The sequence below is a fragment of the Prosopis cineraria genome, unplaced genomic scaffold, assembly GCF_029017545.1.
Source record: "Prosopis cineraria cultivar Desert tree isolate PC_DT_omini unplaced genomic scaffold, ASM2901754v1 PC2, whole genome shotgun sequence".
Taxonomy (NCBI): domain Eukaryota; kingdom Viridiplantae; phylum Streptophyta; class Magnoliopsida; order Fabales; family Fabaceae; genus Prosopis; species Prosopis cineraria.
The window spans coordinates 44,742,598-44,768,466 of record NW_026555333.1 but is presented as its reverse complement, the minus strand read 5'-3'; the positions used below and the strand labels follow the sequence as shown (position 1 = coordinate 44,768,466).

At 31.5% G+C, this 25,869-nt stretch overlaps 2 protein-coding genes across 4 annotated transcripts; one reads left to right on the top strand and one right to left on the bottom strand.

Moving 5' to 3' along the window:
- The first annotated feature begins 731 nt into the window (after window positions 1-731).
- On the top strand, window positions 732-9,390 carry LOC129302301 (protein MEI2-like 2). 3 transcript variants are annotated; one of them, XM_054941075.1, is made up of 13 exons: window positions 732-1,119; window positions 2,438-2,499; window positions 2,589-2,732; window positions 2,833-3,296; window positions 3,780-3,938; window positions 4,022-4,138; window positions 4,253-4,404; window positions 5,202-5,293; window positions 5,407-6,343; window positions 6,461-6,545; window positions 6,629-6,697; window positions 6,973-7,152; window positions 8,648-9,390. In XM_054941075.1, exons 2-13 carry the CDS (start codon window positions 2,445-2,447, stop codon window positions 8,753-8,755), a joined length of 2,562 nt encoding a protein of 853 aa, XP_054797050.1. In that variant the 5' UTR covers window positions 732-1,119; window positions 2,438-2,444; the 3' UTR covers window positions 8,756-9,390. The 3 variants fall into 3 exon arrangements, with proteins under 3 accessions (XP_054797050.1, XP_054797051.1, XP_054797052.1); XM_054941076.1 differs by having other exon boundaries at window positions 732-2,499; XM_054941077.1 differs by lacking the exon at window positions 2,438-2,499 and having other exon boundaries at window positions 734-1,119.
- A 4,368-nt stretch (window positions 9,391-13,758) lies between these two features.
- LOC129303735 (PLASMODESMATA CALLOSE-BINDING PROTEIN 5-like) lies at window positions 13,759-17,804 on the bottom strand. The gene is made up of 4 exons (XM_054943238.1): window positions 17,538-17,804; window positions 15,974-16,501; window positions 14,411-14,441; window positions 13,759-14,312 (listed from the first exon to the last, which is right to left on the bottom strand). Exons 1-4 carry the CDS (start codon window positions 17,596-17,598, stop codon window positions 14,144-14,146), a joined length of 789 nt encoding a protein of 262 aa, XP_054799213.1. The 5' UTR covers window positions 17,599-17,804; the 3' UTR covers window positions 13,759-14,143.
- Window positions 17,805-25,869: the final 8,065 nt, after the last annotated feature.

The window sequence follows — 25,869 nt, the reverse complement described above, 5'->3', positions numbered from 1 at the left end:
ATAATTTAAACTAGGCTGGGATACCTAGAAAATGAAGGGTTTTGACATCTAAAATGATCATTGAACTCACCAAGAAAATGATTCAATAGTCAATATTCAAATCATGATTGAATTATGAATAATTCAAAATAAAGTTATTTTATAATTAGTAATGAGAAAAAAACATAAAATTCAACCTATTAACTTGTCCAAGATTCACTAATTAACTGTGTAATCAGTCAAAATTTTAATACCATAAGAAAATGTCCTTTCACTTTTTTGTCAAAAAAAAAAACTTCATCTATTCAAAAATATAAATTATTTTTATTTTCTTAATATATAATCAATGAGTTTTTTAAAATATTTTTAATAAACAAATCATTTAATTTTTTATACTTAACTAGACACTTTATTAAATAAAAATAAATATAAAAAATAGTATTAATTTAAATATGATTAATCAATTTATTAGAGGATACAACTCAATTAAAATTACCTCACAGTTTTTAACAAAACAATCCATGAGTCCATAATAAAATAAAATAAAATTACGTGTCTGATATTACAGACACATATAGAATATTCTTAATTCTTAATTTTAGAGCTGAGGAGTGCTTTAGGACTCTTGAATGCGTGCGTGTCAACGGACGCCAAAAGAAATTCAAATATGGCAGAATTTCAGTGCAGAAGACTGGACAGCGAAACTGAGAGAGAAAAGAAAACATAGCACGTATCTTTTTTTTTTTTTTTTTCGCAGTGAATAAATACACATTTTTATGAAATTCTATGTTCTTTCTACTTAATTTTCCCGTACTGGTGCTTCTTCCTTCCAATCATTTATTGCTTGCTCCTTTTTCCCTCTGATTTTCGCCCCGATTGCTGCTGCTATTTTTCTCTCTGTTTTTCTTCTTTTCTTCTTAATTTACGCTCGTGAATTTTCTCTCACTTCTCTTGCTCTGGTTTTCCGGCGATGGTGGAGGAAGTGGAAGAGTGAAAGGAAGAAATATCTCTGCTTCTACGAAACTCTCCCTCCCTACCCAATTTCCGTGATCAACACAATTGTTTACATCGTCAGCTAGAAAGTCTGTCCTCCATGGACGTCCTATAGCGCTTCCCTCACTCCTGTCTTCTATTCTCCAGGTACCGTATGTTTTCTTCTCCGTCCACCTCCTTTCACGCTTTCTAATTCTTCAAGTTTGAAACAATTCTTTCTTAGTCTGCCTTTTGCTGCATGTGATGGCGATACCTAGCAAGTAGGATTTTAGAATTTTGGCAAATGAAACCTGAGCTGTCGGTGATAACTCAGAAACTGTATGCTTTTCTTGTGGAGGCTGCTACTGTTGATTAGACTTGCTTGGTAATTTCGAGTTGGAACTTAAGTTGACTCTTATCACTCTCAATTGTGGTTTCATCAAGTCATATAAAACTGTGCATTTTTGCTCACAGCACATGTAATCTGTGGTGTGGATTATTGTCGGCTGGGTTATTTTGGTTGGGAACTTTGTTGACTAAGCAGGCAGTTGCGAAAAGCTTCGGCTGTCAAGTGTTCTCTAGCTTCACTTTTTGTTCAATCCCTTTAATCTGCCCATCTTATTTTATATATATATATATATATATATATTTTACGCTTTTGTGGTTTCAAACTACAAAGCACGTTATCTGTTTGAATTCTGGTCAAGTCAAAAAAATGCTCTACCCGTCTGCCATTATTGACAGCTTGATAAAGGGGTTAAACGTAATGGAAGGGAGTGAACGTAGTATGATTAAAGAATGATCAGAATGGAGCAGGTTGTGATTATTGCTTCTTTTCTGGGCATATTTTATTGAGGAAAAGGAAGGGAAATTGCAGTGCTCTTTTTTGGAAGAATAAAGGATACAAATGAATATGCTTAAACTTCGTAACAACTTGCTACTATATCTCTTTTTATAACTCGGTCCAATTGCCACTTGCTTTTATTTAATTTTCCATTCCCCCTCCCCCCTTGTCCTTCTCTTTCTGAACCAATAAAAAAGATAGAAAATGGGGTTCCAATAAGAACCAACATTCCCTGGCTTTTGTTGTTTCTTCAATAGAATGCATCCATTGTAGAATCAGTTGATTACTCACTACATTTCCATTTCATTTATTCAGCTCCATCTTATAAAAGTGCTATTGATCAACATGTTGTTGTGGTTACAAATGTTGGTTGATTAACTTGACACATCTTGTTGGAGGTTGTACTCTTACTAATTATTCCATTGGGTATATCCTGTGTAATGATATAGAAGATTGAGGAAACTTTGGTCTGTCCATAGGGAGACTGAATTATGACACCCCTTCCTTACTTGATCACAGCAGTGTTCTGTAACGATTCGTGACAAATTTGTTTCACTTTGGTTCTAGTTATAATGTCTTTGCATAATTGATACTCATATTTTACTCATTTGTTTTTTTATTTCTTATTCCATTTTTTGAAAGTGACTGAATGGAGTCAGAGGATAAGCATCCTTTGGATTCTAAGTCAGCCAGCGGGTCTGCAGGTGCTACTTTTTTTTGTATGTAAGGCAAACATTCAGTTATAAACATAGAATTCATGTTTTCTAATCAGCTATGCACACTGTTTTTATAGGTCCATCGGGGATTTCTCCACTTAATGTTGCTGAAAAAGTGGAAAGCAGTGCTTGGGGGATACAACATGGAGCTAGTGTGCATCATGCATCTGGTGATGCTAGCTTGTTTTCTAGTTCTCTTCCTGTTCTTCCACATGAAAATTGTAAGCTTGGGATTCTCTTAGACACACGATGCTGGAGTCACCTGATATGATTTCTGATACCTTTTTTTAATTTTTTTTATTTTTCATTGTCAATGTGCAGCGAATTTCCCTGATTCAGTGCGTTACGGCCAACCTTTTGAGGATAACATGCGAATATTTAATAAGGTCCACGAAGAAGTTGGGGGATATGATCCACTTGAAGATGTTGAAACCAATGCTATTGGAAACATGCTTCCTGATGATGAAGAAGAGCTATTAGCTGGCATAATGGATGATTTTGACCTGAGTAGATTGCCCAGCCAACTGGAGGATCTGGATGAAAATGATTTATTTGGTAGTGGAGGAGGGTTAGAAATGGATTTTGAAGAGAGTCTTAAGACTGGCATGTCAAAAATGAGCGTTAGTGATGGGCTTGCTTCAAATGGTATTGGCCATTATGTGCTTCCGAATGGTGTAGGACCTGTGGCTGGGGAGCATCCCTATGGAGAGCATCCATCAAGAACGTTATTTGTGAGAAACATCAATAGTAACGTTGAGGATTCTGAATTAAGATCACTATTTGAGGTATTCTGCGTTAAAGCTAGTGCTCCAATGAAGTTTGTCAATCTTTTGATGCGGATGATAATTGTGCTTTTGCTTTTTTAGTTGCATGTCTCTGCTCATTGTAGTAGCCTCCTTTATAGTACCCTATCCATATGATAATGGCGAGCAAAGAAGAGTTAAATTATAATACTCTCTATTTGCCTATATTTAACTTTGCACCAAAAAGTGGGGAAATGTGGAGCTAAGCCTAAAAATATGTCACTAGTATTACAACCAACATTTTGCAACGGTGGTATCTACTAATTTCTTTTCTATGACATTTTTATTGTCATTGTGCTGCTGCTTTGGTGAGAGATACTTCCAGTTGAAGTTTGAAAGATTTACTTTTAAATTATTTATTTTATTATTCTACATTGAGGATAGCTTTTATTTTATTTTTTTTTTTCAAGTCTCAATTCTAATTCTTCTTTTCTTCTTTCTTGTTTTATCTTTTTACTTGGATAGCAATATGGGGATATCAGAACTTTATACACTGCATGCAAGCATAGGGGTTTTGTGATGATATCTTACTATGATATTCGAGATGCTCGAACTGCAATGCGTGCTTTACAAAACAAGCCCTTGAGACGAAGAAAACTTGACATTCATTTTTCAATTCCTAAGGTTTGATTTTTATATCTATAATTTAGATATCATTATTATGATTTCTGTTATTCATAATTTTAATCTTTTATACAACTGTTCAGGACAACCCTTCTGAGAAGGACATCAACCAAGGAACTCTTGTAGTGTTCAATTTGGATCCATCAGTATCAAATGACGATCTTCGTCTAATATTTGGGGTTTATGGGGAGGTCAAAGAGGTAAAACTTTCTGCAAGAGTGCTAGCTGTTCATCTGAATTTCTGTTTTTGATCTCCTTAGTTTTACCTATCATGTGTCAGTTGTTATCTCTTTACTTGGTGTTAAAAATTGCAGATAAGGGAAACACCACATAAGAGACATCATAAATTTATTGAATTTTACGATGTTAGAGCAGCTGAGGCCGCACTTAAGGCATTAAATCGATGTGATATTGCAGGGAAACGCATCAAACTTGAACCCAGCCGCCCTGGTGGGGCACGTCGAAAGTAAGGTTTTGTACTGGTTATTTACATTCTAAACAGTTTTCAGCAAAATATAACTCATTTGTTTTTTCACCTGCCTGGTCAGTGACTTCAGTATCTTGAAAATATACTGCACTATTACTATGTCAGGTTGTGAGTATTATATAATTAATATAATAAATAAAAACAACATTCCGCTGTCATTGTTGCAATACTGTTAGTGGAAGTGACTTTTTAAAATCATCATAGCTTTCACTTGTTCATTTAAAAACAAATTCTTCTTTCACAGTTTAGTAATTATTTCATTGAGGTAACATTTTATAAATGCAAGGAGTTAGGTGTTTTCTCAAACTACTTATATTTCTTAAAAAAACTTGAATGTTCCCATGCAATTCACGGGAGAGTTTTCTAGTTATTCATGATGTTGTTTGCCTCACCATCTTGTTAGCAACTGTTGCTAGTCATTGACTTTTTTCTTCCTCCTTATTTGGTGGTTAATTAGTCTTCTCCTTTCAATCTTACAGATTCAAGGCTTCACTCTCATGCATGTTGTTTCTTTTTTCTTTATAATTACATTAGCACTTATTATCTTTGATATATTTTAGGGGAATTTTGTGGCCAAGTCTACAATATTAGCCACTTACTAGAGTTCTTCACTTTGCTAAGTGGCTAATGTAGAATCACATAAATATACTAACTAAAATAAAATGCCATTAACATCAGAAGTGGTGTCAATACTGCTTGAAGTACAATTATGAGGCGATTGTTGTTATACTTGATTGATCCGGTACAAATTTGGCTATGCCTTTTTCTCTTTTTAGTTTGATGCAACAACTTAGTCAAGAGCTGGACCTAGATGAAGCACGGACATTTAGACATCAAGTAGGTTCGCCACTGGCCAATTCTCCTCCTGGTAAGTTTATTTTGTTCCATCCTTCTTTCTTATGCTTAGTTCTATACTATTAGTTATATCATGTTTGAGAAGCCTTTTCAGTTGGAATCTGAATTAGGTGGCAAATTATGCAGGTAACTGGACGCAATTTGGCAGTCCAGTTGAACATAGTTATTTAAGTTCTTTTAGCAAGTCTCCTGCTTTTAGTCATGCCAGCCCAGTGAATAGCAACCATTCTTCTGGATTGGCCGCAATTCTCTCCCCTCATGCATCAAACTCTACCAAGATTGCTCCAATTGGCAAGGACTCTGGAAGAGTTAATAGTTCAAATCAGATATTTACAAATGCAGTATCAACACAAGGAGTAGCTTTTCAGAATTCACTGTCTTTTCCCGAGCTAAAAGCAAATGCAAGTTCTAGACCCATTGCTACTTTTGGTGAATCAAGCTCAAGTTCATCAAGCATTGGAACACTGTCTGGTCCTCAATTTCTTTGGGGAAGTCCAACTACTTCTTACACAGAGCATTCAAGTACTTCTGCGTGGTCTTCTTCTGCTAAGGTCCCTTTTACATCTGGCGGTGAGAAGCAGGGTTTCCCATATCCTAATCGACACAGTTCCTTTCTTGGTTCCCGCTCCCTTCATCATGTGGGATCTGCTCCATCTGGCCTCCCTCTTGAGAGGCATTTTAACTATTTCCCAGATTCACCCGAAGCTTCTTTCATGAGTCCAGTTTCATATGGGAGTATAAATCAGAGTGATGGGAATTTTATGAACATGGGTTCTCGAGCAGCTACTGGGCTTATTGGCCTTTCAGGAAATACAACTGAAATTAGTTCACCTAGTTTCAGGTTGATGTCACTACCCAGGCACAGTTCCTTGTTTCTTGGAAATGGTTCTTATTCTGGGGTGGTTGCAAATAATGAAGGGTTTACTGAACTTGGTCGGAGTCGGCGACCTGAAAATAGTGTGACCCAAATTGATGCCAAGAAGCAGTATCAACTTGATCTTGACAAAATTATCGGTGGGGAAGATGCAAGGACTACTTTAATGATTAAAAACATTCCTAATAAGTATGAATGTTAATCTAGTGATGTGATTGATGATGCATTAGCAATTTGAATAGGGTTGCAAACTGATATATATATGTATATATATTTAATGATTTTAGTCAATGTGTTGCCTTTTAGGTACACCTCAAAGATGTTGCTATCTGCAATTGATGAGAACCACCGGGGTACTTATGACTTTCTCTACTTGCCCATTGACTTCAAGGTATATTTATTTTGTAAATTGTTTTATTTGCTGAATGATTTTTTCAAGATGGCCTTTTGCTCAAAATTCTTTTTTTCTTGCAGAACAAATGTAATGTGGGTTATGCTTTCATCAATATGGTGTCTGCTTCACATATTGTTCCCTTCTATAAGGTTTAAACTTTGATTCTTTCTCTTGTTTCAATTCATATTTTGTTGCTGTTATTTGAATTTAGTTTGTGGCTTTGTGCTGTAAGAATCTCCCTAACGTGACATTGTACCATGATAATAAACACCGATCTGTCATCTGATATCACTCTGAAAATTTTTAATAAAAATTCAACAATTTCATTGGTATTTTCAAGAATTATTCTTTCACTTGAATGTTTTGTTGGCCAGAAGAAGCATGTATATTATTTTGTCAAGTCTTACCATTGAAATTTATGCAGGAATTTAATGGGAAGAAATGGGAAAAATTTAATAGTGAAAAAGTTGCGTCACTGGCTTATGCACGGATCCAAGGAAAGGCTGCACTTGTGACACACTTCCAAAATTCAAGCTTAATGAACGAGGATAAGCGATGCAGGCCAATTCTCTTTCATTCAGAGGGCCAAGAGACTGCTGACCAGGTACTCTTTCTTTTCTTTTTTTTTTTTAATTTGTTTTACTGAAGTCCAGAATGTTTACTAGTGTTAGGCACAATGCTCGCCCAACTTGTATTGGCATTTGATCAGGTAGCTCTTCCCCTTCAACTTCTAGTTTCAGTGGTTAGGATAAAACCTCCGTTAATCTAGGTCCAAGTTCAGTATGAAGGTTCAGGTTTAGATGAACAAAATCTCTATTTTAGTTTATGTTTCTAAGGAGGCTTGAGCTTGGTTAGCAGAAAGCTGGTTTCCTCCCCTGGATAAAATAGTCGAGGGCTTTGTTTTTGTGTTTCAACACTCTGACAATATACATTTTATGCAATTCCATGTGAATTTGGCATTTAGTTGAAGGGGATAGCTTTCATTTTCAGGTGTCTGGTAGCCTTCACTTCTAGTGTTGAATTGTATTTATGGCTTTCCATAGGTGTTCTCATTTTTTATTCAAATGGGTGTGTCTGTTGGGTATACAGAGTGATAAGGCAGCTCTGTTACATTATTGATCTTTTTGGTTCTCTGTTTTCTACAGTCTGTTTCATTTTGTTTTAAGTGGATATTGGATTCTCTTTTACCCTTCCCTGTTTCCTTGGACATAAATGATATTTTTACTTCCTTAAAGGATAATGAGTCCACTCGTTTGTTGAAAGCGATAGGTTGAGGTTGGGTATTCTTATGGGCTCTTATTCGCTTGATCAAAATCTGTTTAAAAAAAAAATAAAAGTACTTAGATTAATTGTTGAATTAATAAGGGGTTCGATACATACTTAAACACTATATTGTAGTTGAAGATAATTCTATTGTACTTGACTACTTGTGAATTCCAAGTCTAATGACAAAGCTAGTTTTTTTTTTTTTTGGGGATAATATTCAGGGTGTTAACTCTAAAATTTTTCTTTAGCTAAAGTAGTTGAAGATAATTCTATCGTACTTGACTACTTGCTGAATTCCAAGTCTAATAATAAAGCTAGTTTTTTTTTTTTTTTTTGGGATAATATTCTCTGTGTTGACTCTAAAATTTTATTTTTAGCTAAACACGGATTGAAGCTGCGTGCTTATAGGTTAGATCTTGAAAAACCCTAATTAAAATTCAAGTGCACTGCGTCAAAGATGGATAAATAAGGTTCTTTCATCTGCAAAAAGATTATTTTCACGACTTAGCGGTTATGGAATATAATATTAACCTTGGATGTGGTTCATGTTCAAACCTAAATTGATGTACCCATGCAGGAACTTTTGTGTACATATTGAGTGATTGAGATAGCAATAAGGATAGATCATATAGATAGAGTCATTATTTTGATGTCACTTTGAGCTGTCAATTTCACTTATCAACTTCTTGGAATTCTTAAACTGTTCAAGACTTTCTTGCTTTAGTGTAAAAGCTGTATTCATCTATCAACTATCGTGGCTCCAAAAAAATGTGTATCAGCTGTCTAATTTCCTCAAAGATATGGCTGACCAGTTTTTTATCTACACCATCTAGGGACCTTTCTTCTCCAGCAATTTGAATATTTGCATCCGTCAGCCAGATGGGTCATACTCAGGAGATATGTTGGAAAGCCCTAAGGGCGATTTGGATGACAAGCTGTAGGCAAATTAACTATTTAATGCATATCTTATTCCTAGTCACAAGAAATGGGTCTAGGAGTCCTAACCACTGCACAGAATCTTTAGCTGTACAAAGTTGACTCAGCCAAAAAACGACAGTGTACAAGATGTGAAGGGGCAGTCGCACTGTGATAGAGCCTCAATATGTTAATAGTTCATAATAATCATCAAAGCCAAAGAAGCAGAGGGAAATTTCTTGATGCATGGAGAAACAATTGTTATTTAACCAGCAGAAAATAAGTTGGATTCTAAGCAAGGACAGTGACATGTCACAACACAGGCATCATAACACGACGATTTGTAGCGTCTGGGTGCAATTTGAAGTGTCGAGTCTTATGCATGCGGACTTGTAAAAAGGTTATTCTGTTTGGTATTTGTTATTTTTTTTTTCAATTATCCATTGCTCTGGTTCTTATGGCTTATCTGCCGATATAACTTAATGTGTATATGGAAAACATCTAACTCACTGTCAGAAGTTTGTACAGATGGTATCGTTAGGCCCTGTTGATGTCTTGTAGCCAAGAAAACGTGGCATTGAATGTATAGAATTACGATGACAGTACAGTGTTATTTGCCATTGTAATTATTTGATGAAGTGGGAACTTCTTCACTGTGAAATGCATTGTCTCATTTAATCACGACCAGTGGACATGATTAGTTATCGTGAAGTTAGCATATTGATTAATCAACTAAGATGGAACTCATCAACTTCGGCACATGAAATAATCTTGTGCTTGTGAACCATGTGATTCCTTACATTTTTATATATTTGTGTGCTGATGTTGGCCCATAGTGCTTCACTATATTTTGTTTGGTTTGCTTGTGAAGTACCCAGAACTCTGAAGGAGTAATCAAGTGACAGAAACCTAGACATTGACTGGTATAAGATAATGAGAAGGTCAAAGTGTTATCAACTCGAAGTTATTGTGAATAATAGAAGTTCTTGTTCTTCAAGTACGTAGTTGAGAGTTCAATTCCCAACTTTTGTGTATGAAGCAAAACTAGTTGGGAGGATCTGTGGGTGTTTGGATATTCTTAGAAAAACATGGTTTTTTTATTTATAATTAATTAAAACATGTAACAGGGGTGTTTCGATATATTTTCACAAAATCATTAGTCTTGATCTCAAATTGATTATTGAGGTTTTCCAAAGAGGCCCTAATCCACATTGTAAGGTAAACTTGGTGGTAGAGGCCAGAGAGTCGGAGAAGGGGACTTGGTGGTGTCCTTTGAGAGGACAACTTGCAGGGAACCCTATGCTTTAAGGTTGAGTTCTGTGACTGGTGAGATTGTTGCTGTGGGAGTGGGAGTGGGAGTGGGAGTGAACACACGTGAATATGAGCAAGATTTTTTATGGGACCCCAGTAGGGTCTAGTGTTTGGATCCCTAAGCCTAGGTGTCAGATTTATTAGAAGCTGGTCAGATGTCAAGAAAGAAGAATCTATCATGGATATGGCTAGCTATGGGTATGTTGGGTTTTTGTTTTTAAAAACTGTTTTTTTGTTTTTAAAAATAAAAAAAATTGTTTATTTAAGTGTTTTTCATTTAGTTTCTAAAACTGTTCATTTTTCGTTTTTTAAAACAAAAAAATATAAACAGCTTTAAGTAGTTTTTGTTTTATTTTATTTTTAAAATACATTATATTTAATTATTAAAAATTATAGTTATTTTGATCAATTTTTATTATTAATCACCACTATTAATTATCTATAATCATTATTATCAGTTATTTTTTAATTCTAAAATTTTTTGAAAAGTGTTTTTCAATTGATATAATCAAATGAGTTTTCATTTTATTTTATTTTGAAAACTATATTATAAAACAATTTTTAAAAATAAAAAATAAGAATAGAAACCAAACAGACTCTATATATCCAGGGACTGCTGGGTAGAGTTGGTAAAGGGCTCGGCCCTTAGGGACCTAGGCCCTAAAATTCGATTACCCCAATTTTACCTCAAAATTGAAGCCTGGCCCTTATTTATAGGGCTTAGGGCTGGGCCCGTAAGCCTGGATAAAAATAAAATAAAATTCAACATTAAAATTTATTTAGAATATTTTAAAATTTAACATATATCAAATCAAAGTCTCACATAATCTAAAAAATGAACAAAAAATTTAAAAGTCCAAATAAGATGAAGGCAAACATCATAATCAATTCTAATCAAGATCTCCCTCATTATCATCCATAAATAAAATATTAAAACCCTTAGATGTAAGTTTACTTGTGAAAGATGGAGGCGGAGGCTCAATATTAATTATTTCTGCAGCTTCTTTATCATCACCTACAATAATTATTAATTAAATTTTTTTATTATCAAATATATATCTATACATATATCACAAGATAAAATATAAAAATTACTATAAAATGGCACAAAATAATTTAACCAATTGCTGGTACAAAATACAAATCAATGTTTGCACATTATCTGAAAAGAGGTAAAAAAATACTTTGTGAATAGTAAAACGGGTTTGACGGGCCGCCCGAGCCCGAGCCCGTTTTTCTAGGGCTTAAAAGGGTCGGGTTTCGAAGCTCGATTACCCTAAAAAATGCCAAATTTTTAAGCCTGAACCCTTATTAAAACGGGCTTAAACGGGCGGCCCGTCAAGCCCGGCCCTTATTCCCGACTCTACTGCTAGGTGAGACTAAAAATTTTGGGGAGAATGATAATTGAAAACCTAACAGAAAGATTAATGTAAACTAAGGATGTTTCAGTTGGAAATTCCGATGTTTCTGTTATACACAAGTCCTCATTTTATATTAATTACCTTACAAGTCTTTAATGGCCATTTTCCCTAAAATTTGAGTTAATAAATCTTACAAGGATGAAATTATGAGAAGGTTAGTGTTATTTTAAATTGAACCTCCTTTATTAATCACAATCTGTTAACTAAATATAAGAATTTTTTTTTAAAAAATTGGGAAGTGGTTAAAAAATAAATTTTATTTATACGTTTACTTATTTGAGAAATTCTTAAATATGCACATCATTTATGTTCTTGACAATTTCAATATAATTAAATAAAACGAAGCTGGCACACTACGATAGTAGGGAGTGTATATATATATATATATATATATATATTTTGGCCAAGGGAGGGAGTACATTTTTTAATTAGAAAGGGAGTATCTTTGATCAATGGCAGTGTTAGGACCCTAGGTCAAGAGGTGCAATATTTTTTTAGGCTTGAGCTGAACAAATTTAAATTATTTTGGAACTCAAATATTTTTAAAGTTGGATTAAGGAATACAAAATATTTAAGTTAAGAGATGTGAAATAGTAAAACATATAATCTCTTCTTGCAATTTTCTTTAAACTCAAGGGGTGCATTTGTCTGTCCAAAATTATACCTAGCATTGCCCATGTCTATGATCATAATTATAAAGGTTGTACAGAAAAATGTTGGTTTGGAACCAGATCCTCTTAGTGTCTACATCCCTCATTGTCTCTTAGCGTCCATATTCTATCCATTGAGATGATCAAAATGCCCACGATACACAATCCATGGCTTTTAAAAATGCAAATAAATATTTTGTTTTTAAATAATAAAAAATGTATTTTAAAAGATTATATAGGAATAAAAATAGGTTCGGCTAAGCCAACTTTTGACTAAAGCTTATTTAGCTTGAATTAGGAGTCAAGCCATGCCAGATTTTGACAAAAAACATGTCTATACTATTTATATAAGTAGGGCTAATCATAAGCTTAAGCCAAATCTTTTTATTAAACAAGTCAGGCCAAAGTTTAGATAGATCATTCAATCAAGCATGTTTAAGTAAAAAAGCCAAATCTATTTATTTAAAGCATGGCATGTAGGTCTATCTATTTATATTTGTATATTATATTTATATAAGTAAATATTATTTTTCCTTATATAAGTAAATAAATATAACATTACAATTAAATTAAAATAAATTTTATTAAAATGTTAAAAGAACTAAATAGGCTTGCAGAAACTTATAAGATAAAAGTTTGACCCAACTTGTTTAACCAAAAGGCTTAATTTAAATTTACAGTTGGATCTATTTATATGAATAAGCTCAGTGTGTTAAGTCAAAAGTTGGCCTAGTTTAACCTATTTTTATCCCCATTTGATTTTTTAAAATGCATTTTTTTTAGTGTTTAAAAACAAACAACTTATTTGCATTTTTAAAAGCCACGTAATTGTGTACTGTGGGTATTTTGATAATTTCAACGGATAGGATATGGATGCGAAGAGACGCTAAGGGATGCAGACGCTGAGAGGATCCAGTTCCCATTGGTTCATATTAGATGTTGATTGGTACGTATGATGCATTAATCTATCACCTCAAGTAACTGAACAATCAACAACTCATGCCAAAGCAAGTGTTGCTTTTTTCACCCTTTTTTGGCTTGACAAATCAGTATTGCTTTAAAGAACCAAATCCCCTGCATTTATACTCACTTATCATAAATTTGTACGATAATTAAATAAGAAGAGCATTAAAAAATGATGATGGGATTTTGAAAAATTGAGTAAGAAAGTATATATATATATATTTCTTTAAATTTTGATTATTAAACTCTTTCTTACAAAAATATGGCTTGATTTTTTCCCCTTTGTCAGTGAGAATAGTGAAAATAAGTTATTTTATTATGATTGAGTTCCATGAAAGGAGTGTCCAATGGATTATGGAGCAAGAAAAACATCACACTTTTGAAAAGAATATTATTTTTTGTGGTAATTGTGTTGGGTCAGCTTTTGAAAAGTTTGTTTCGCTAGTTAATTATTTAATTAAATCACATCTAACTTCTTTTGAGAGAAAACAAACAACTTTTTTTTTTTCGAAAAATTTTTTGTTGGATTGCATTTTTTTTTTTGGTTCTTTAAAACATGCATAAACATCCCTTAAAGAATTGTTTCATATTTTAGTCAAAATTCCTACCTTTCTCTTCCACATTAACATGCAAATCAGTCAAATGGATAAACTACAAGTAGAGATTATCAAGAAAAAGGGGAAAAAAAGACAATAATAATATAATCATTTATAATCAACAAAATTTACACCTACAAACAAGAATACTTGTATACTCGTGTAAATTTATACAAATGTCCATCATATTGCTTGTTTCTCTTTTTCTAGAGGAGGTATCTATCTATATAATCTATGTCTTCTTGATCGTGTTGTTGGACCCAAATTCTCTCTACCAAGAGAGATAAAGAAATGGGAACAATTCTCTCTCTCTCTCTGTCTCTCTCTCTCTCTCTCATACACGCACACGCACACAGGGATTCACATGTGAAATGGGTTTTATTTTATTTTTTCTATCTCTCTTTTTGAAACCATTGTTAATTTGTATTTCTTAAGAGGCAAAACTTAATTGCTGAGCGCGGTATGGATCTATTTTAGAGAAACTTGGCAGCCAAGACTGAAGTGAGTAGCCACAGAGTGATGAGTTGAATTTGTGAGAAGCCATTGTTTGATGTGAGAGCTTGACAGGAAGAAGGGACTGGAACAGAGCCAAACACATTAGCACCCACTGAGTTTGTTGTGTTTAAGATTGATGAGCTTGTGCTGCACAAAATTCATACAACATTGTTATTTTCAGCTCATGAGGCTTCATGTTTCATTTCAGCAGACCAAATCAGTTTTGGATAAGGAAAAAAGTTCACCTTGTGGATGGAAATTCACATGTCCCTGTACCTGCATGTCAGACAAATCCATCCATACGGAGTGAAATCAGAAAAATATATATATTAAAAAAATTATGTAGAGGTCTTGAATAACAAAATTATTTATAAATAAGTCTTACACATTCATAAGAATACAGCCAAGTCCTTTAGGGTTTAGTTATAATTTGTTATGGGTGTGAAATGACCTCACTATCCCAACTTTAGATCTATCCAATTGTGAATTATAAAATTTCAATTGTAAATTTGCTAGGGCAAGTTGTAAACAAAAAACTACATAAATGTCATTCTCCTGTTATATTTACAACAACTGATTCTCATAAATTAATAATTGAAATATCATAATTTACAATTGGACAAGTCTAAAGTTGGGGCATTGTAGTTCTTTTTACACCCATGATAAATTATAACAAGATTTCAAGGGACTTGTTTTTTATGTAAATTTATGAGACTTGTTTGTAAATAAGTCTCTTAGTGGGGACTTATACTTAATATTTTCATATAAATTAAATTTGGGAGAATTCAATTTAAGACTTGCTAAGAAAATTATTTACAAATAAAAATCAACAACAAGTTACAGGAAAAAAAGTCTATATTATCATTCTAATAATAAACAATTCGGTATTAATTTTTATTTATAAATAATTTTTTAAAAATGATCCTTAATGTCTCCCAGTAAACTTTGCTAGTTTAGAATAAAGCTTTTGGGGTGCATCTTCCAACGACAAAGACCAAAATAACCGAGTTTGACTTTTGCTTCCCCTAAAGTGGCTCTCTCTGCGGCTCTTATATATCCCCTAACCCGCGGTGAAGGAAATTCAAGGATACAACCAGACTTTATATTTCCCCCTTGTCTTTGAAAAATGAAACCCGAGAATCCTCCATCGATTTACGTGCCATGATCACAAGCAAAAACACTGTTTTTCTAATATAAGGCTCATTGAAAGTAAGTCTTATTTTCTAACTCTTTTCTGTGTTTACTGTGTTTCTTGATAACAGCAGGAGATCTAAATCGGTTTTTGTGTATTGGTAATTGGATTCGGATCCCCATAAGAGGCCTCCTAGTTTTCTGGGTTTTCTCCCTTTTGGGTTTGCTTTAAAATGCAAATAAAATTTTAAACCTTACGATAAATATTCATATTCAGAGTGAGGATGAATACAAGAATCCTCTGCAGGCAAAACCATACTGTGAAGACTTCACTATGTTTTGTGAGAATTAACATGTATTTAGATCCCTCATTTTCCTAAGCAATTAACTGTCTTAGTTTTGAAGAGAGATGGACATTAATGTGTGCTATATTGGGCCCACACAAAATGTTCATTCTGTTGCTATAGTAAAATCTACCATTTCCCTCACACGCAGGCATGTGTCTCTCCCTTCGAAGTAAATAATGCCACACACAAGACAAGAAGAGGTCATTAAATTTTCTGGGCATTCCCCCCCCCCTCTTGGGTTCGTTTCAAAATGCAGGTAACATTACTGAGAAAATGTCAGTGAAATTTCTAATAAGAGTAAAACGAAAAAAGGAAAGGCCTTTCACTTACTTGGGTTAGTGCTAGTGATAACAGCAGTTCCACCGAAATTGCAGCTATTGGGCACAGGATTCTTCTGGTAATAGTTATTGAAAGCATAAGAAGCATGGTTCCTAACAGAATTAGGGTTATAACATCTCCCTCCTGGTTGAATTGCAGTACAATCAGCTCCACCAAAACCACAAGCATAGTCCAGAGCAACCTGTAAAGCAGTCTGTGAGGCTGCTGGTGTAGCAACACACCAACTTGAACCTAAAGAAGAAGAAGAAGAAGATGGTGGGGAATTTGTAGAAGTAATGGGGATTGTGTTGGCCGGAGAGACTGTGACATCTGGGTTAGAATTAGGGTTCAAGATTGGAGTTGGAGATGTTGGTGTGGTGGGAACTAAGTTTGGAACTGTAGTGATTGGAGTGGTAATGTCCCTATTGGTAGTAGAAAGTTGTCTGCTAGCTTGTTGATGATGATGATGATGATCTTCTGGTACATAATTCACATGCTCGAGTTCTTTTTCCTTCTTCTTCCCTGGCCTACTTGAAGTACCTGCGTTTGAAACGATATTTCGAGTGAGACTTGGCTCCTTCTGTTCTCTTTCCAAAAGCATGTGAAGAGAGAAACAGATGTGAAATCCAGAAACTACCTTTTTTGTTTTTTTTTGGTAGTTTTTGAAAAGGGAAAGAAACATGCTAGCTAGCTGGATTCAAATTGTGACTGATTCAGAATAGTTTCTCAAACACCAACTCAAAACTAAAATCCCTTTACGCTGATGAATTCTGAGGCATACATATATACTTCATTGCCACAAAATATAATCTTGTCTCAAAATTGAATCTTAAACAAAATATTTAGGTACATATAAATATATAATGTGTCATGTGACTGTATAATGAATGTTTATTGCCGCATTACACACCTAAATGGACAGTATGAGACAATTAGGGCATCCTATGCACAGAAGTTACCTAAGAGTCAAAGGAATTGGGCCCTTCGATCTTTTCAAGAAACGGTGAAACTGGGAAAGAAGGTTTGGTTGTAGCAATACAGTTTGCTGATGTTGAACTCCAGAAAGATGTAGACAATTGACACACACACCCATGGAAATAATTGCTTGAAGGAACAGGGTAAAAAATTAACCAAGTTATGGAAGAGACAGGAAAGTTGGTTGTTTTGTAAAAGGAAAAATGTTCAGGAATTAAAAAAAGTAGATGCTCAGTTAATAAACTCATATTCCAAGAAAAGAACCTAGCGTAAACAATTCAGTTTGAAAAAGGCAATCCACTCAAAACAGAACCTCTCTCTCTCTCTCTCTCGGGGCCAGAACCAAACATAAACATTAATAACAAAAACACTGCCACTAGAATGGGTTTGTTCAAAGCAAAAAATGAAACTCTCTTGTTGGTTTCAGAAACCGAGTTCTGGGTTTCAAAAGATTCAGTTAGTGAAAGGGGAAAAAAACAGAGCAAGTATGCAAGAACCATATCAGAAGCAACTGAAACGGCGGAAGCCAGAAACAGAGGGAAACAAACAAGATGAGAATTAAAACCAAACAAAGAGATAAAGTGAGAGAGAGAGAGATTACCAGAAGAGAGGAATTGAGCCAGTAAGAGAAATAGAAGAAGAAAGCTCACAGTCCTCATCATCTTCAACGTGGAGCTTCAGGAAAAGTAAGAAGCAGAGAGGAGGAGTGGTGAGTTTGGAGAAGAAAAGGGAGGGGATAGAGTAATGGGGTAATGATGAGAATTAAAATAATGAAAAGGTGAAGACTTGGAGATGGAGTGGTGCAGCAGAAGAAGAGAAGCAAAAAGGAGGGAAGAAGGTTGAAAACAAAGTGTAGAAGGGGCTCAATGGCTGGCTGGCTGCCTGGTAAGTCATATGATTGTAATGATGGCAGGTGATGTGTCCTATTTTAGCCTTTCTCTTTTTAAAATATTATTCCTCCTCTCTCTTCTTTTCACTGTTCTATAGAATTTATTCTCCTTCTTCCTTCTTTCTTTTCTTCCTGGGTTGATGGGAGCTAAGTACAAGAAGAGGGGTGGGGATTAATTACGTTAAATTCCTATAAGATTTTTTTTAAAAATAAAATTATAAATATTAATTTAAAAAATATAATACAAAATAAGAATTAAATCTTAAATATAATTAGTTTTCAATTAAAATTTTATTTATAATTATTTAAATTAATATTTATTACCCATCTTTTAAAAAAATTGTTAGAAATTTAATTATTATTAATTTCTTCTTTTGAGATTTTACTGTGATTCTTCTTTTCTTTGTCGTCTTCATTTTCTTTTCTTACTATCATAATGTAAGACTAAATTTAAATTAGTGACAATTAATTTAAATGTTTAACCTTATACTAGTTTTGATCGGCTCAATTCAATTATGATCATAGTGGGATAATTCTTTTAGGACACTAAAAAAAGCAAGACTTGATTTTACAAGATGGGATAAAATAGAGTTTGAAACAGGACGAGACTCGAGATTGCTCTTAAAATATCCTGTATATTATATATATATATATCTTTTATTATATGTATTATTACCATTGGATTTTGTTGAAATTTGTTATTTATGTTAATCATTGCCTTTGGTTTTGATTAAGGGAGAATGACATATGAGAACCATTCAAGCAAATTATTCACACTAACAAGAAGTCTCGTTTGAAAAAAAAAAATAAGTTTTTATTTTAACTATAATTTATTTTTTATTGATTATTATTTGTGAATAATTTTCATGAGTGATCCTTAGATATGATTCTCCCTATAATTAATGTTACAGCAACTTCATCCAGTTAGGAGTGGTAGAAAAAAGAATATTGCTACCTGACTTTGGAACCTGTAAATACGAGCAGGAGCTCGTTCTTTTGATTTGTTAGGACTTGGTTACCGTGTGGATTGACTGGTCAATATTATTTTGATACTTCCTGCATTGAAAATATATTCTGATATATTGAGCTTTCTAATACAAGCAAGCTTGGTTACCTAAATTTATTTATATATCTTTTAAATATCATATAACTCTCCATGAATGGCTTCCTACGAACCTCATGATATGAAAGGGAGTGGCCCTTGGAAAGTTCAGATGGCTTTTAGTTAGAAATTAATCGCATCCTGTATTTGTTACCTATATTTGTTATGTATTTAATATTTAAATAAAAGTTATTATCCAAATCTCTTTCTCACATTATTCACTTTAAATGAATATTTTAATTTTGTCTTGATTCCTAACAGGACTAAATGACTTTTAAAATATTAAATGAACTATGGGATAAAAATTTAATTTTGATCATTTTTTAGATGAGTTCATCACATCCTATGAACACTCTTTTGCATTTGAGGTATTATAACATCTAAATTTTGAAGGGTTTAATCTCATGATCAGAGGATGTAGAAGTGGGGAAACAAATAAGAAAGGGACTAACTGGAATCATTGAAGTTAGGTACGTTGTAAATTGTGAAATTTGCTTTTGCCTTTTGTTTAATTATTTTTATTTTAATTATTTTTATTTGTTACTATCATATTGACCTTTGAAATTTTTTACACAAACTTTAAATAAATTCAGTCTATCAAAATGAAATTATAAATAGGCGTGTGTTTGTGTGTGTGAACTAGCACTTGTAATATCTTTTAGAAGTAATTAAATTTCATTTTCTTTTAAAATCAATGAAAATTGCTATAAAATTTTATAATTTGAAATTTATATAATTCAATAACATTTAGATATTGACACGTTTCAATCAACTCTTCTTTTCCTGTTATGAGTGTTTGTAGTTAACATTGCCCAAATTGAATCTTTCAGTTTGGGCTTTTATCTTATGTACTAACATTTTACTTTAATATAAGTTGACTTCTTTTAAAAAACATATTTTAATAAAATTGAGAAAATAATAGAACAAGAAAAAAGAGTTTTGAAAAATGCACAAAATTGTTTTACTTAAGAATATTGATAATTTATCTCATGAGATCTTCTATCTCATGGGCATATATTGTTTGTAAGAATTTATCTCAAAGTTGTAGAGTTAGTTAACCATCTTGTATTATCATTACAATCAATACTAAACTCTGTATTCATAATCACACATAAAATGTGAGCCTATGTATAAAAAAGAAGAAAAGATTAAATGAATTGGTTTTGAATACAATTAAGATATAAGTTTATTAAATATAGTTTATAATCTTAATTTTTTTATAAAGTTTCAAAAAATATCTTTCATAAATAAGAGAGAGGGAAAAAAATTTATTTTAATAGTAAAATAATGAAAAATAATATTAAAATAATTATTATTAATAAAATGTTATTTTATTAAAATATTTTATATTTTAAAATATCGAATCATCTTAAAAAATGTCTTTTAAATTGTGACTAAAGATATTAGTCACATCTTTATCAACTATATTTACTATCACCCAATCAAATTTAAAATTTGTCCGAGTGTTCCCTTTTTTAACCTAATTTGTTTATCTATAGAATTTCAAGGGAGATTGACAAAATCATTTCATAAAATATACAAATGACAATGAGTTTATACAAAATATGATAATTCTTCTCAAATTCCTTGTGACTTTCCTGACATTACTATATTTTATAAAATAACTATAATACCCCCAATGTAAAATAAAAAATGGATTAGTGATTAAAAAAATTTGCAAAGTGTAATTTGTCACTTGTTTTAGTCATTGCCAAAAAAAAATATTTATTACTTTGGACTTCAACAGTTAAAAAATTTATAGAGAAAAATTTGTAATTATTTATTTTATTTTAGTCATTATCAAAAAAATTATTCATTAGTTAAATTAAAATAATCATTATTATTTATGACATTTGCATTTCAATAATTAAAAAATTTGTAGAATAGAACTTGTCATTTATTATCTTGTTTTAGTCATCTGTAAAAATAGTCATTATTTAAATCAAAATATTTATTAAAATTGACAAAATTTGGAATATTATAGCCATTTTACAAAAGACATTAATATTAAAAAAGTCTTCAAAAATTTATGAAGAATTATCATATTTTGCTGGAATTCATTGTTATTTATATATTTAAGAGTATTTTTCAACCATCTATTCAAATTTCAATCTTCAACCTTACTTAAGAAAAACAGAATATTTTCTAGTCTATGAAAATACTAAAATGTTTGTGAAATTTCATTTAGGATTCGGTGAGAGAACACGAGTGTTGCATTATGTTCGCCGAAATCATGAGTCAAAGTTTGTTAGACTTCATGTCTGCTGCACTCACCCATCACCCAACTCGTACTATACACGCTATCATGAATTCGGACAAAATTAAGGTTGAAACAAATCATTTAATTACATGAAAGAAAAATAAAAAAAAAAATCACATTCAATCCCTTCTTAAAAAAATTAATCACAAATAAAGATTAATACAAAATGTATTATTATTAAAATAAAAATATGACTTATTTTTTAAATAAAATTTATTGTTAATTTTTATTTATGATTAATTCTTTTAAGAGGGAGCTGGATATTAAAAGGATATTTCTATTATTAAGTAGGTATATTTATATTATATATATATATATATATATATCTCTCTCTCTCTCTCTCTCGATCTTTACACTTACGTAAAAGATGTTGTCTATATTATAAGAGTAGCAAAAGGGACATATTAATGTCATACTTCGTATAACAACTTCACACAATATTTTTTTATTTTCTTTTTTGGCCAAATTAATTTTCTTATTTTTATTATATGACATTTGGATTGATGAATTCAGATTTAAAGGTTTATGTTTTAAACATCATATTTAAAATCCATGTATTTAAAATTATTTGTTTAGATAGAGTAATTTAATTAAAAAAAAAAAGAGATGAGGTGACAAGCTAAGAATGAAAACAAAACCAAAAAAGTGAAAATCATACTGAAAGTTTTGACCGGTTCAAATAAAATTGGGTTAGATCATATGGATGTAAAATTCTTACTAATTATTTTCATATGTGTTATTTATTTAACAGGAGATGGATAGTGTCTATTAATTTTGCCTTTAAAGATGTTATTAGTAATGCTGATCAACTAGCTAAAAATCCTCTACCTTAATTATTTGAAGGAGCTGGTTGATGATAAATGAGCTGGCTCTCTCCATAGTTTGTTTGACTTTGCTTATATTCCTTTTGTGAATGATTTCAGTTATATTCAAATAAAAAAGAAAGATGTGTTTGTTGTTCCCCAAAATTATGAGAGTCAAACAAGGTTGAAATTCAACCATGTGTTCTTCACAATTATTCACTGTCCCAACTTGTAACATTAATTATTGTCATACCTAGTTAGTACAGTTATTTGGTACTAGATTAAATTTATATAAATTAAATCTTAAATAAATATTTAAATGATAATTTTATAAATAGAATTATTTAAAAATGTAAAATAGAAATATGTAGATAATTACAAATAAATTAACTTGTTTTATTTACCCACAAATTACTTTTGCTTTGTTACATTGTGTATATTAAAAATATAAACAGTAATTTGTTATTTCAAGATATGTTACCCCCCTTTTTTTGTGTTTGATACAAGATATGTTATCCCTACATGAATTAAAATTTAGACAAGCTCTGTATTAAAAATTATTACATCGTGCATGTTTAAAAATAAATAAATAAGCAACAACTTCTTCTATCGTAAAATTTCTTATCATTTGCACATTTAAAAGATAAATAAGAACTTATTTTATTTCAGAATGTTTTAATTTATGGAAACTGAAAATCTAAATGATAATTTTTTATTTTATAATTTGGTATTCAAAAAGTTATTACCACACGCATCTCATATGTTAGAAGTTATTTTAAGAACAAATTGTTATTTTCTTACTTATGTAAATTAAAAATCTAAAACACATGTTTTGTTTTTGAATTCATTTCTTCTAAACTGTACATAAATAATTTATTTTACTTTAAAATTTTTTAATTCTTGTATAATAAAAATATGAATAATATTTTTTATTTGCAGAAAAATTACTTAAAAATTTGTTATTCCGTACATAATAAAATATATAAAAAAACAATTTGTTATCACGCTTGAACATCAAATAAACTTGTGATTGATATCTTATTTTAAAAAATTGAGGACATGGAATTGTTTGTACAATTTCTATCACTTGAAACTTCTGAGAAGCACCCATGACCCACTTTTGTTTAGCTTTTGATTGCTATTAGCCTATTAATCATAGCTTCTCATGTGGGTGGACCATGTCATCACTGTCCCTATCTCTACAAATTAATTTCGTTTTCAAGCATCCAAAATAACTTACTATAGTTTATATACATGTTTACATGTTAATATCCTAACCAGGTGATTTTTATGCAAAATTTTAAAAAATTAATTGGATTATGTTTATTTAAAGTTTGCGAATAGCACAAATTGAAATAGATTTTATATTTTACATGGATTTTTATATTCATTTGTCACATAGTTCATTTGGATTGTCTATTACAGAAGAAACTTGTGTTACTTTTCCAGAGAATATTATGAAACATTCTTCTAATCGTGATTTTAAAGCATAATTATTGGTATTAAAAAATTAAAAAAATAAATCAATCAAATTAAATATAAATAATTCATATATTGTTGGAGAAAGAATTGAAAACAGACTAAAAAGATGAAAATCAAATTGATCATGTGGCATCCACGAGAGGTATGTATAACATTTAAAATATCAGAAGGCATATGTTGACACTATTTTAACCTGAAATCATGATAATCATACAATTATTTAGTTTTTTTTTAATATTTTGTTACAAATTTATGGTTTTTTATGATAGGTTTTACTTTCAATATCAAACATAGCACTGCTTAATTTATCAATTAAATCTACTGAAAGCTGATCTCCAAAGTATGCACTTAAGACCAATTGAGTTTGAAAGATACCTTTGGTTGCAATATAATGATAGTTCCTTCCAATTTAATTGAATTTTTAATACAATAAATAATAGGAAGAATCATAGTTAAATCTCAAAAGAATGAATGAATGACCATTAAGTCCCTAAAAAAAATTTAAAATTTTTTTTGTAAATATCAATTTAAATAACTACAAATCTAGAAGTTTCAACTTTAACTCTTATATTATAACTGTGATTCCTATTTATTACTGTTTAAATTAACATTTATAACTTTTTTTAAAAGAAATTTATCAATTACTTAACTATCATCAAATATATTTTTGAGATTCTATTATCATTCTTTCTAACCATTAAATAATTATGGTAATGTTAGTGTAGTGAAGTTGGAGAAAACAAGCACAATAATTGGAGGCTATGCTATCTCCTATCTCATGATTTCGTATAATCCACCTATCGTCGCAACTCTCTGGCTTTCTATTAGAATACGAATATATGTGTTTGTGGTGTCTACCAACTTGTCTTAAGTTCCTGTTTGGCTGTATCAATTGTTAGTCACATTTTTTTGTCCAACAAGTTTACTTTTTAATTAATTAGTTTTAACCTAAAATAGAGTCCGTTTAATTGAGTGATTGAACTTTAAATTTTGATACTTAATTTATTTAAAATGGAATAATTAATATAAGCTATCATCTAGCTGCATCGTTGCATAATGATAAAGTCTTTCCTGGAACAAGACTGTCTAAAGTTCAGATCTTCAACCTCAAACCCAGTCTTTTTTTTTTTTTTTTCCTTTAACCCCTAGTAGTGTTGATATTAAGTCATGACAATATTGCGTCTTTTAGACATCCAATTCCTCCTTGCAAAGTTCTTCACTCACATCACAGCCAAAACTTACCTCCATCCATGGCATGAGGTTACAGTAATTGGCAGCAGCTCCGGCTTGGTCCATCCATGGCATAAGGCATTAAGAGACATTAGAATAACATCAATGAGATGCCTTTTCTGGTTTTCCTTGTCATGTTTGGTTTTGTTTCATCTGGTCTATCATATCTTAGACGTACAATTGCCACGAACAAATTTCTTCCCGCCCCATTGAGGGGGCTTAATTAGTGTCTTTTTGAGATTTAGATTTAAATTCAAATGGAATGGAATTCTAAAAGAATGATTGCAGTGTTGGACAGGGATAAGTAACACCAGCCCCACCACCACAAGTCATCAATATCTATGTCATTATTTTAATAGTACAATCTATGACATACTCTGATAAGTATCCAAGTCAGCTTAGGAAACTACTAATAACTTATCATCATATAAAGAAGAGGAAGATAGTTAAAATTGATGCTGTCATGCATGTTTTAAGGGATTTATCTAATTTAAATTAATTATTGATGTTATTTGAATTGTTATTTGAATTGTTATTCTGTTAGTTGCTAAATAATAGGACCTTACGGTTGTTAGGGAGGTTCTTGCGAGTAGTTCCTGATTTTTAGGCTAACATCTTGCATTATTTGAATTATTCAGTTGTACTCTTTTATTTTAAATATCCTAGCTCCCATTGACAGCAGGATATGAATGAAGAAATAAACCCATTACTCCTTTGAAGATTTTCCTACTTGGCTGTTAAGTTATTTAGAGTGAGATCCTTGCTCTAGCTAACTTAATAGATTACTTCTCCTAATTCCTACTTTTCTAGGTTCCTATCATACTCCCTACATTTATAAGCCGCATTTTAAAAAATTTATTTGATTTCATTTATAAGTTACAGTGTAACTTTTTAAGTAATATTTAAAAGTATTTTCAAAATTAACTTTTTATAAGAGAAAAAAATAACATGACATTACTTATTGAATTTATTATATAAGAGCATAGTTAGAATTCTATATACTTTTTTATATTAGTATTGATAAGATTGGTAAAAATAACTTGTCAAAAGGAATAAAGAAGTAATGCATTATTGTTCATTTGCTAGGCTCCCAACTCTCAATAAATTTTGACTAATATCTAGTTAATAAAAATTTGACTCATAACCCGTCACAAGTTTAAATTCCAT

What these genes read in the sequence shown, in the direction of transcription:
- LOC129302301 (XM_054941075.1), top strand. Translation starts at nt 2,445, where the DNA reads ATGGAGTCAGAGGATAAGCATCCTTTGGATTCTAAGTCAGCCAGCGGG. An exon ending in GTCAGCCAGCGGGTCTGCAG is followed by an intron (nt 2,500 to 2,588) that starts GTGCTACTTTTT and finishes CTGTTTTTATAG; the next exon opens with GTCCATCGGGGATTTCTCCA. An exon ending in TTTATGGGGAGGTCAAAGAG is followed by an intron (nt 4,139 to 4,252) that starts GTAAAACTTTCT and finishes TAAAAATTGCAG; the next exon opens with ATAAGGGAAACACCACATAA.
- LOC129303735 (XM_054943238.1), bottom strand. Translation starts at nt 17,598, where the DNA reads ATGATGAGGACTGTGAGCTTTCTTCTTCTATTTCTCTTACTGGCTCAA. An exon ending in GGCTCAATTCCTCTCTTCTG is followed by an intron (nt 16,502 to 17,537) that starts GTAATCTCTCTC and finishes TTTCAAACGCAG; the next exon opens with GTACTTCAAGTAGGCCAGGG. An exon ending in TGTGAATTTCCATCCACAAG is followed by an intron (nt 14,313 to 14,410) that starts GTGAACTTTTTT and finishes AATTTTGTGCAG; the next exon opens with CACAAGCTCATCAATCTTAA.